At 49.6% G+C, this 11,391-nt stretch overlaps 3 protein-coding genes across 3 annotated transcripts; 1 reads left to right on the plus strand and 2 right to left on the minus strand.

The window, feature by feature from the left end:
• Nucleotides 1-12: 12 nt before the first annotated feature.
• On the plus strand, nucleotides 13-1,130 carry HD556DRAFT_1344253 (uncharacterized protein). The gene is made up of 4 exons (XM_041302192.1): nucleotides 13-162; nucleotides 215-525; nucleotides 596-703; nucleotides 757-1,130. The coding sequence occupies exons 1-4, from the start codon at nucleotides 95-97 to the stop codon at nucleotides 1,059-1,061; spliced, it is 792 nt and encodes a 263-aa protein (XP_041163910.1). The 5' UTR covers nucleotides 13-94; the 3' UTR covers nucleotides 1,062-1,130.
• Nucleotides 1,131-3,681: 2,551 nt separating this feature from the next.
• On the minus strand, nucleotides 3,682-4,205 carry HD556DRAFT_1439346 (uncharacterized protein; the record flags this gene model as incomplete). Its single annotated transcript, XM_041305955.1, has 3 exons — nucleotides 3,682-3,859; nucleotides 3,912-4,087; nucleotides 4,146-4,205. The coding sequence occupies 3 exons, from the start codon at nucleotides 4,203-4,205 to the stop codon at nucleotides 3,682-3,684; spliced, it is 414 nt and encodes a 137-aa protein (XP_041163911.1).
• A 5,379-nt stretch (nucleotides 4,206-9,584) lies between these two features.
• HD556DRAFT_1305242 (uncharacterized protein) lies at nucleotides 9,585-10,850 on the minus strand (the record flags this gene model as incomplete). The annotated part of the gene is made up of 7 exons (XM_041299760.1): nucleotides 9,585-9,651; nucleotides 9,705-9,912; nucleotides 9,959-10,163; nucleotides 10,212-10,292; nucleotides 10,343-10,416; nucleotides 10,518-10,583; nucleotides 10,682-10,850. 7 exons carry the CDS (start codon nucleotides 10,848-10,850, stop codon nucleotides 9,585-9,587), a joined length of 870 nt encoding a protein of 289 aa, XP_041163912.1.
• Nucleotides 10,851-11,391: the final 541 nt, after the last annotated feature.

Below are 11,391 nucleotides of genomic sequence, written 5' to 3' on the forward strand. Positions count from 1 at the left end.
GTCACTGAAGCTGAGCGCTGAGATCTGAGACTCGATATTCTGACTCACAGTTTCTATACTAACATATTCTTTGCAAATTTGAAGTCCACATACTATGGGCTCGTTTTCGTCGCCCTATTGGCACCAGTGTGCCGAGTGCTGCCAACTTGCCGGGTCGTACCGGTACGAAGTCAACTTACGAGGAGTAGAAGGTGACAAACGATGACCAAAGTAGTGAACCGCTCTACAATATTGTCGTTAGAGTCAGCTCTACAACATGCCAAGACTGCGCTAACGTCATCCCACCTCCTTTCCCTTCCCCAATTTGCTCGGGAGGCCCCCCTACCGCGTGTCAATGCTTGGGTGGACAAGTGCGAGCTGCCTGGTGCTATGGCTCACTTGTGCTTAATGCATACTATACTGCCTTTTCGCATGGCAGAAGCCTTCTGACCATCCAAACTCAACCAGCTCCCGGCATAGAAGAAGATTCTCGTCAAATTGGAAGATGCTCTTGGTTCGGACGCGGTTTGGCAGTTTCTACCGATGGTATGTTTTCGCGATTTCAGAGACGCATATCTAAGCTCATTCAAAGACCGGCTTGAACATTAAATATCAGAGATCAGTCGTCTTCAAAACTCCATCTCCCATCTAAAACACACGCAAGAAAGAACTCCAGGAATATGCAGACGACCCAGACATCGCACAAGCAATAAAAAAACCAGACGTCAGTACAAGGTAGTACATGGACTTTACTAAGATCGACGCATGCGTTCACAGAGCATCGCAAGATGAGTGAATATTCATGCTCAAATTGGCACTCACTCGGCGTGGAGAATCGAATGCCACTAGCGCTCAGTATGACCTTCCTCCTGAACCGGAACCTGAAAGTAGAAATGGTAGGCATGCCAGTGGTCGATTTGGGACTGGGGATAATGGACTCGAGCCGTTGGATGCACCTCTCCCGGGAGATAGCTCGGGTTTGGGGCCATCAAATTCGACTGGGGAGGATGGAGAAGACAGTGGTGTGCATTTTTAGTCCTTCATCATCCTTTATCATAATTGCCGCATTGTACATCATCTAATCACTTTATGCATTGGTTAGGCAAGATGTCACGAATTGATCCTTTCAGTGCCAGTGAGCTCTGGTTAATGTGCGTATGAAACGGGCTCCCAATTCCAATGCGAATGATTCTCCGTATTGAAATATTAATCACCGATTCTAGTTCTGATATACACTCGAGTCTGAATATTTTAGAATGGTGGAAGTGGCATTAAAGGTGGAATACATGTCTTCAATCCTTCAGTGAAAAGTAAAACGGAAAATGATCATGATAACATCAGTCCTTGCCAGGTAGATTGCTTGAAGTCACTAAATGTGCGCTATCCACACGAAAGACATTATCATTTTGGTAAGACAAGCGTCTATGCAAACGGGCACACATCTTTTTATGAATGGGATCTTGTACCTCGCGTTCCTCTCATGCTCTCATCCAAGCAAGAAACTCGTAATACGTCCATCCATGACTGCCACATCTACCACACCGTCAACACAATCCAATCAGGCGTCGAATTCGATCTTAACGCCATGCAAGAATGGTGGTACGAACACAATGCTGTCAATGGTCTTCGAGAAGGATGGTCATAGAAAGGGTACTCATCGCAAAGCTGCCTGCACACAAACCGTTGGTCATGCAGGCAGAGCGTATAAGTGATATCCTTGCGCGAGCACCGCTCGTACATAATGATGCGCAGCCTGATGGAATTAATATTGCCTCGGATCGAAGCATTAACGGCGCTGCGAGCCAAAGGGAGTGACTTCAGCACGATCCCGGAGGTCAGCGAAATAAAGGAATTCGGCGACATGGCCAAGGATAGCGTCTTGAAGGGGTCAGCCTCGCTGCCTGACTGCACTAGCGATCTGCCGCACATCGACATGAGAGTTCGTAACGCACCTATGAAATACATACTAGGGGGGAATGAGACGTCGTTTAGACGGAAAGACAGAATCGACTAAATAAAACCAACGTCACGTACCCTCGAAACCTGCAAATTCAACGTACTATCATGGGGTCAACACAATGAGAAGGACACGCAAGGAAAGGGCGAACCTTCAGAATCTCCCCATAGTAAAGCCAGGCAGGATCATATATACTAGGAGATGACTATGATAAGACAATAGAATGCTAGCCTACACTTTGGCTGAATATCACGCGAGTGTTGTTCTATGGGCGTTTGGTTCAAGCGACGGTGGTGGCTCAAGTACATGTTGTAGACTGTATGCGCTGAGGTAAGGAGACATGCATCAAGGTGTACAGACATATGCATCGAGTCACGTACTTCGGTCAGTGAGTCGAGGAGCCGTGAACAACATTTCACACAGGCAGAGCGCCTCTGTTAGCAATCGTAATGCCAGCCATGGCGTCGACAAATGCAAAGCAATGTGGCAAGCCAAAGAGAGAAAGCAGTGTATAATATTTGTATATGAAAAATGTACAGGACTTCAATAAATATTTAATTCAGATCCACGCGGTGTAAACGTAGCATAAGCAAACTGTATAAGGAAAAAAAGACCGTGTTCGGGATTGGTGACTTGCCGCTACTACGATTTCGAACTTGACATCTGCAGACTGCAGCACTCAATGGACTATCATTCAGTATATTATTTACAATACAATACATGTCAGGTAGTCTGCACATAAAATGAATCGAATATGACGTCTTGATTACTGCACCGTAGGGAATAATGGGCACTACAATAAAAAACCAACTCGTCAGTACCAGTCAAAACACGGATAACAAGATGATGGACGCACAGAATGTCAAAGGGATACAACCTCGTGGGTGGCAGCAGCCCAACCCGAAGGAATGAAGAGACGTCCTTCGGGTCCGTGAACATTATTGGGGATTGCGGCCTGAGAATGGCATGGCGCTGAGGATTTGATGTGCGCACGAAGGAGATCGTGACGGCACATCACGACTCCGCACGCAGAGCAACACACTTTGACACCAAGGTGAGTAAGGAGGTGTCTTTTCATGCTTCCCTTCTTGAGTGTCTTGGAGCAGCTAGTGATGTGCACGGCTCGGCTTGAGGCCCTGGGCCGGCCCAAGCCGGGCCCAAATAAGCCGGGCCCAGCCCAGGCCTAAGTCACGGCCTGAGGAAGGCTTGGGCCTGGGCTTGAGTTTCGAAAAGCCTGAGCCGGCGGCCTAAGCCGCGGCTTTGGCATGTTCAGTGGCAGTGACTCACCGGAGGTACGTTTCCCGACTCTATTTTTGTAGCACAGGTTCAAGTTGCAACCTCAAGGTCGATCGAGAGCAACGCCACTTTGCTGACATGCCATTGCAAGGCTACGAAGGACGATGTACTATGAATATTTGAATGCCCGCCGACGACCGGCATCAGCAAAAATGTGAACTACAACATAGCACTACAGATGCTACAGAGTATGTATAGCTTGGTTGCAACCCCCCCATCAACATAGCAATATATAGCACAGGCTATCCTACTTTTTGCGCAACATTGCAGCCTGTAGCTTGCACCTCAACTATGTAGTCGTGCTATGTAGTCCTACATAGTCTACCATACCATGCAGCCAAAATCATAGTTGTAGTAATTTGTTGCCCTCGGATTTTGTTACCCTCGAATAATATTGGAGGAGCAATGACATCCATTCACTAGCACACTTAATCAAGGAATTAGTTATCCTACTCGTCCTCACCATTGTCACCGTTGTCATCAGATTCACTGTCAAGCTCATCCGCACTGTCGCTCTTATTCCCGCCATCACCCCCCTGCATAGATTCCCGAATCGCATTGTTGATCTCAACATCAGACAGATAGTCTCCGCATGTAACATCCATCGTATCCACTCTAGCATGTGTTCTGTAGTAGTATGTGAGACACGAGGAGACGAAAATATGGAAAGAGACTTCACCTCCCATTGACGTTAATGTCCTTGAGGATGGAATCAAGGATCCCATGGGCTTTCGTTCGTGAATCGAACTTCCTAAGATTGGCGAGGTGTTTATCATATACTGCTTTATACTCGCCACTTGAAAAATTGATGTCGCTCCGCTCTCTGTCAGTCCATTCATCGATGCAACACTCTGCCTGCAGTAGATGATGTCACACATGAGCCAAACGACAAAATTGAACATGCACGACTCACCGCGGTATATAACAAGGCTAGCGCAGGAATGGGAAATGGTGTGAAATACTTCTCAAACATGATACCTTCATCCCTCTTATTCTGGTACCAGAGTAAATTGGCACCCTTCTGATTCAACCTCGTCTTATAGAGGCCACTGCGCGGGACATTTCTCTTTTTGTCTCCAATGTCCTTGGAATCAATTGTAAGTGTGCGACAGAATCCCGTGTTGTTTTCAGGTGCGAGCGGACGAGTTCAGATGGAGCTAATAACGAAAACGATCTCAGTACTTGGGACAAGACTCTTTGTATATTTGGTATATGTACCTAATAACGAAAACGCTACGAGAAACGTTAGCTACGTGTTCGTCGTGTCGTGCAACTAATGGTACTCACATCTCAGTACTTGGGACAAGACTGAGATGCGTCTATGTATCTGACTCGAACTATAAGGTAAAACGCGTAGGAACATATATTAATCAGAGACAGGAAAAATAAGGGAGGGCACGAGCTGCTGTCAACGCGCGCTCGTCCGTTTCCGCTTTAGCATGCGCTCGTACCTCATGCATCGGATTCATTGGCCTTCGTCTGTTCGTAACTCGACACTCCCCCTCGAGCGCAAGCTAAGCTCATCTGACCCCGGAGGTTCTGTAAACGAGGGCGAGGCATTGCCTTTGTAAAGGCATCTGCAATGTTGTGCTCCGTCGGGCAATAGAACAATGCAAATGTGCCATCCTTGATGTGCGCACGAATGAAGTGATACCGGATGGATATGTGTTTGGTACGAGATTGAAATTTCCCGTTCGAAGCAAGAGCGATGGCGGCTTGGTTATCGCAGTAGACGGGGGTGGGGAGACCTGGAGACTCATACAGTTCTTCAGTGAGGTACTGTAGGTATAGTAGCTCTCGGGCGACAGTGGTTAGCGCGATATACTCTGCCTCGGCAGTAGATAAAGCGATCAATGGCTGCTTACGTGCGCTCCAAGCAACGGGGCCCCCATTCAACATTACGACGTATCCTGACATTGAATGCCGATGAGGCTGGGACGCCCAGTCCGCATCTACGAACGCCTCGAGGCCAGCATCTGTGGAGCCAAGGGTGAGTTCGAAGTGGGCTGTGGCTTTTAGGTAGCGCATGACACGCTTTGCAGCTTCCCAATGAGCTTTGCCAGGGTTTCGCATGAATTGCGAGAGGGTAGCGACAGCGAAGGAGATGTCTGGGCGGGTGCTGGTGGCTGCATACATGATTGAGCCAATAGCTCGTTGGTAAGGCACATCGCACATGGCTTGAAGCTCAGTGTGCGTGGAAGGACATTGGTCTGAGGACAGTACCGTCCCAGGTTCCATCGGCGTTTGCGCGGATTTCGCGTCAGTGAGGTAGAAGCGCTCTAGGATGGTATCAATATAAGCTTTTTGCGAGAGGGAAATGGTGCGTCCTGATCGGTCGCGAGTGACTTTCAAGCCTAATAGCCAGTTCAATTCTCCAAGATCCGTGATCTCAAAGAACTCGCGAAGCTGGGATTTGAAACACTGGATGTGTGAGGTATGGGAGGAGGTTACTGCCATATCGTCGACGGATACGGTGACGACCGTGTGTTCCTGCGGGGTGTGCTTAAAGTAAACAGCTTGGTCAACCTGCGAGCGACTGAATCCAATTCTCGAGAAAACACCGGCCAGTTCTTCCGCCCACTCAAACCCTGCTTGCTTTAACCCCGGCAGACTTCTCCTCAACTTCAGAACCTTTCCTTCCTGCCCTCTTCTCAAGTAGCCAGGCGGCGCCCTCATGTAAATCTCTTCCTGGACATCCGCATATAAGTACGCACTTTTGATATCCACTTGATGGATTTCCCAGTCGAGCTTCGCGGCCATAGCGAGGACGGTTCTGATGGTGGCCATGTTGCATGTGGGTGCAAACGTCTCAAAATAGTCGACGCCGTATTGTTGTCGCTGCCCATTTGCAACAAGGCGCGCGCGGAGTTTGAGCTTTTCGCCGTCCGGTCCGCGTTTAGTGGCGAGGACGTAGTGACATGGGATGACATTCGCGTCACGTGGTAAGTCGGTAACTTCCCAAGTGCCGAGTTTCTCCAATTGGCTGATTTTATAATCAATAGCCTCTTGCCATTCTGCACCGTCTTGACCGTTCAGCGCCTGCTGCAATGAGGGCTCTGGGTGCACTGCAGCCATAGCGTACTGGTGAGTAATGTCCTCCTCATCTGCCGGTACTGACTCTTCTTCTTCCAGCTTTTGAATTTCGGCTGCAAGATTAGCGCGCTCCCCCTCATTGAGGGCGGTATAATAACCTGGCGGTGGGCGTACTCTGGTAGACCGTGGAGCTGCAGGAGGTTCTGGTGGCGGGTTGTGGGTTCTTGGAGGGGTGGTGGGCGCCGGTATGTGGGTTCTTGGAGGTGACTGATTTGCTGATGAGTCCTGGGCGCTGCCTTTTGTGACGACTTTTGTGACGACAGGGTTAGACTCCCCCTCGACCGGGACTCCATTAGCGACATCAACCGACTCAGGTATGAAGGTGACATTACGCTCAACCGAAACGCGCCTCTTACCCTCCCAATAGATGCGATAGCCCTTACTCTGGGCATCAACCCCTACAAACAAGCCTTCTTCGGCCCTAGGCTCCAACTTGCCAGCTCCCTCCACATGGACAAGGACTCGGCTGCCAAATTCGTGGGCAGATGAGAGATCGGGCCGTTCATTATGGACGAGTGTGTATGGCGTGTGGCCCGGTATGGACCTGGAAGGTAGCCTATTCTTTAGCCACACAGCGTAACCAACTGACTCTGCCCATAGGAACTTCGGCAGGTCCCGCGCAATCAACATGGCACGCGCATGCTCCACGAGTGTCCGGTTCAGGCGTTCAGCCACACCATTCTGCTGCGGGGAATCATGGACCGTCAGCTGCCGGGTAATGCCACGCTCCTTCAAGTAGGCGTCAAACTCTGCACTGAGGTATTCGCCTCCTCGATCGGACCGAAGGGTTTTGATACGAAGTCCATCGTTCTGTGTGGTAAGTCGCACTTCGTATTGTTTGAACGCTTCTAACGCCTCGCTTTTGTGCCTCAGGAATGCCACTTGGGTCTCGCGGGAGTAATCGTCGGTAAAGCTCATATAGTAGCTGGAGCCGGACAGACTCATGGTCTGGGCAGGTCCCCAAAGATCGGTATGTACCAACTCCCCGTACGCCGTCGTACGTTTCGTGCTTTCCTTCGCAAACGGCTGATGGGCAGATTTTGCCTTCGTACAGGCCTCGCAGAATTCCTCGGCAGACGTGGCGTCAAGGTTGATACCGTTGACAAGTCCCTTCGTGACAGCGTGCCTTACTGCAGACTGTGATATGTGGCCAAGGGCCTTATGGACGGCATGTATGGTGAGTTTTCCTGCTGCCAGGTTCGCATGATGCTTAGCCTGTGCAGCCACACTGTATAGGCCATCTACTTGGGGAATGGTCGCAATGACAGTGCGTTTGGGCCCGGCGGAGAGTATCCTGCACATTCGGTCCTCGAAATGGACTGCCATACCCCCTGCCGTTATACGATTAGTCGATATAAGGGTAAATGCCATTTTTGGGGCATAGAGAGCGTTCTGGAGGGTTACAGTCGTTCGCTCTTTCCCATTGGGTAAGTCCAGCTTTACACTGCCTCTTCCTACGGCACTGATAACTGAGCCATCGGCCGTATGCACATCCTGTGGCTCTATCTCGACGAAGTCGAGAAATTTGGCTCTGTCAGGGCAGAAGTGAGAAGTGGCGCCTGAATCAACGATGGCGCTGCGACGAGCAACAGGTACGTCAAACTGCTTTGCAACAGTGGCTAGATCTGACGTAGCGAATGCATAGTTGGTCGCGCTGTCTGCCTCGGATGTATTAGCTGCGTTGGCGCCCTCTTTTGGCGTGCGTCCAGGCCTCTTCTGACGTTGATTCGGCCCTTGGCCCTCTTTTCCGCCTCCAGGCCTCCAACAGTCCGTTTTGTAATGGCCTTTTCTCTCACAATTGAAGCAGGTAACGTCCGCATTCTCTTTGCTTGTGCCCCCAGACTTTTTACCTCTCCCAGGAGCAGACTTGGCTACAAGAGCCGAATTTCCACTCTTCTTGGAGCCACGCTTATCCGTCAACAGACGGTGCTCGTACTCCTCACTGATCACTGTGATGAGTTCGTTCGACGTGAGTGGTGTCTGCGTTATCCTGGCTGCAGCGCTGATGGACGACAGAATGGGTCTATATGACTCTGGCAACGAGCCCAAAAGGATGGCATGGAAATCGCGATCTTCAATGGACATTCCCATCCCGGCCAGGGACTCTCGCAGCCTCAAGAGCTCGGCGAAATGCGCCTTGACGTCGCCGTTCTCCTCGCAGCGTAAGTCCTGCAGGCGTCTTCGTAGGTCTACCTGCACTAATTCCGTCTTTCCTTCGTGGATTTGACAGATTTCGGTCCATATGCTCGACGCGCTGTCGAGCTTCTGGACTCGTAGCAGCATCCTATCAGTTATTGTGCTGAAGACGTGCTGCCTAACAAGTGAGTCTTTCTGGTAGAATTCATCTAGCTTCTCATCGACCTCCTCTATCTCCGTTTGCGTAGGAGTCGAGCCATCTGATTTCCTCACTGCGCCCGTGGTCGCATCTACCTTGAAAGGTATCGGTTTGATTGCCCGGCCGTCCACATAACGCATCAGACCTCGCGCGCCAATTGCCGTCAACATGCGTTCCTTGTAGGTTATCCAATTAGTGCCGTCCTCGGCTAACTTTGGTATGTTGAATAGGTTCGAATTGGTGGTGGGGAGCGTGGTGTCCATTGCCGGTTCAGGGCTCATAACCTGTTGTTTTCAGGTGCGAGCGGACGAGTTCAGATGGAGCTAATAACGAAAACGATCTCAGTACTTGGGACAAGACTCTTTGTATATTTGGTATATGTACCTAATAACGAAAACGCTACGAGAAACGTTAGCTACGTGTTCGTCGTGTCGTGCAACTAATGGTACTCACATCTCAGTACTTGGGACAAGACTGAGATGCGTCTATGTATCTGACTCGAACTATAAGGTAAAACGTGTAGGAACATATATTAATCAGAGACAGGAAAAATAAGGGAGGGCACGAGCTGCTGTCAACGCGCGCTCGTCCGTTTCCGCTTTAGCATGCGCTCGTACCTCATGCATCGGATTCATTGGCCTTCGTCTGTTCGTAACTCGACATCCCGTACATTGTGCACTCACCCGGTAACACAATCCAAACTTATCCTTGAGCTCATGTACAAGCCGGCGATTCCTAGACTTAACTGATTCCCTTGTGCTGCAGTCAAAGCCATAAAGGCTCTCCACGAGAGGTCGAAGCTTGGCCTTCACCTCACTTGTGAGGTGTGAGGTGCGGCGCGTGATCTTGAGCAAAATATTAGGCAGTTGAAACAATAGAGACAAATTGCGTACCATCTGTATTATCTCGCTGTTGAATCCTATCTCAATTTCGTGTGTGGTACAGGCCTCCCTCCAAGCTTCCTTGGCCCATGACACTTGCGTCATGCGATCTGGATAAGCATACTGTGATGCAAGCCGGCCACGAAAATCTCCGATAGCGAACTTGATGAGTTGCTGCACAGCGACTTCATAATCACGTGCTGCAACACGACCCTTGCTTTTGCGAATTTTGCATGGCAGGCGTGGCTCATATTGCTGCGGGGAAGGTGAATCCTCTGAGAAATCTTCAGTGGTGCGCCTGCGTTTGCGATTGCGTGGTCTATTGCACTCCTCATCAGAAGAGTCCAGGTAACCTGGGTGCTTGCGAGAATCTGCAAGAATATTCAGCTGCTATTCAAGCAATGGAATCCGGCCTACCCTCATCATCAGAGACATTGTTGTGATCAGCATCAGTATCCTGACTATCGATGGGTGCGAGGTTGCCATCGTACTCATTCTCCTCAAAAGTGTCGCCCATGTCATCATCTTGATCCTCAAAGGTAGTATGCGCAGTCTGCACCTGTCGAAGCTTAATAAGTTCATTTGCGCGAGCTGCCATTAGTTTTTGCTGTGCCATCGGAGGCTTGGAATCAATCAGTACACACATTGAAGTCAAGATAGTCACACTTACGGCGCTCCCAGATTGAGCCATCTGTGCCGACATGTTGCTGTTGGAGGTACACGCATGACTAGCATTAATAAAGCCTGATTCCTGCAAGTGACACGCATCAGCATCCATCAAAGGAAGGCATTGTGTAGTACCTTTGTAAGGACATCTTCTTGCCATCCACGATCAGAGGTTTGGCATGATGCAGGAGTAGGTAGCTGTGAGTCACCTGATTGATCAGCCATTCACCGATAAGAAAAAAAATGAGCTTGCCTGTGGGGGACCTTGTTGTCGTGGTGTTCGCTTTTCTTGCGGAGGGACCTTACCCACACGTGGTCTTAAATCCAGTGGGACAGTGGGCAATGCTTTGGACAAAGAGACATTGTGTGCCGAAAACTGCAGGGGACATTCAGATTAGCTTGTGTGAAAGAGACAATGAAATAGAAATACCTGGGTCCCATCATGCAGAGACACTCTCCTGCGGATTGGCTTACTTTTAGCTTGATTGCCTTGGCGCCGATCTTCGCGATCTTGGGCTTCCTCAACTTGATATAATGCCTTCTCAGAGGGACGTCGTTCCCGTCGGTCACGCTGTGAGGGTGCAGTGTCAGTATTGTTGATCAATCTAGCAAGTGCTTGGCGAGTTGGGCCTGTGGAGGACATCTTGTTAGAAATATCGGTCTAGAACAGATGAGAGATTGGGTGATGAACGTACTGTTTTATAGGATGGGACACATCCAGTCACAGGTCACTGGGAAGAAATGATGAATCAACAGACCATGCATGATCAACATCACGGTCGCGTCATGTAAAGTCACGTCATTGGCTGCAAAGTAAAAATTTTATGGTCAACAATCGCGTCAGGTCACACTGGTCACTGCAAAGAATCAACAAACCATACACGGTCGCGGCACGGTCGCGTCGAGTCACATTGCCTTCAAAGGCTCATTTTCATGTCTAATTTCATATGTCAGCGAGTCTCGATCACAATCAGGCAAAATGTCACTCATTCGGCGCTGTGGGCCTAGAAATCAGTCTGAATCACAATCAACACTCAGAACTCAGAACTCACTCGGCTTTGTCGGCTCATTGCTGCCTTGCTCACTCATGTCTTCCCGCTGTAATTTTTGCCTCAAAGGCTTCAAAAGTTCTCGAGCCGTTAGTATTCACATCGCAAATGCACCAGCCTGCAAGCGCCATATAA

The sequence above is a fragment of the Suillus plorans genome, assembly GCF_016647745.1.
Source record: "Suillus plorans strain S12 chromosome Unknown HD556scaffold_10, whole genome shotgun sequence".
In the NCBI taxonomy this organism is placed as follows: domain Eukaryota; kingdom Fungi; phylum Basidiomycota; class Agaricomycetes; order Boletales; family Suillaceae; genus Suillus; species Suillus plorans.

What these genes read in the sequence shown, in the direction of transcription:
- HD556DRAFT_1344253 (XM_041302192.1), top strand. Translation starts at nt 95, where the DNA reads ATGGGCTCGTTTTCGTCGCCCTATTGGCACCAGTGTGCCGAGTGCTGC. An exon ending in CAACTTGCCGGGTCGTACCG is followed by an intron (nt 163 to 214) that starts GTACGAAGTCAA and finishes TGACCAAAGTAG; the next exon opens with TGAACCGCTCTACAATATTG. An exon ending in TTTGGCAGTTTCTACCGATG is followed by an intron (nt 526 to 595) that starts GTATGTTTTCGC and finishes ATTAAATATCAG; the next exon opens with AGATCAGTCGTCTTCAAAAC.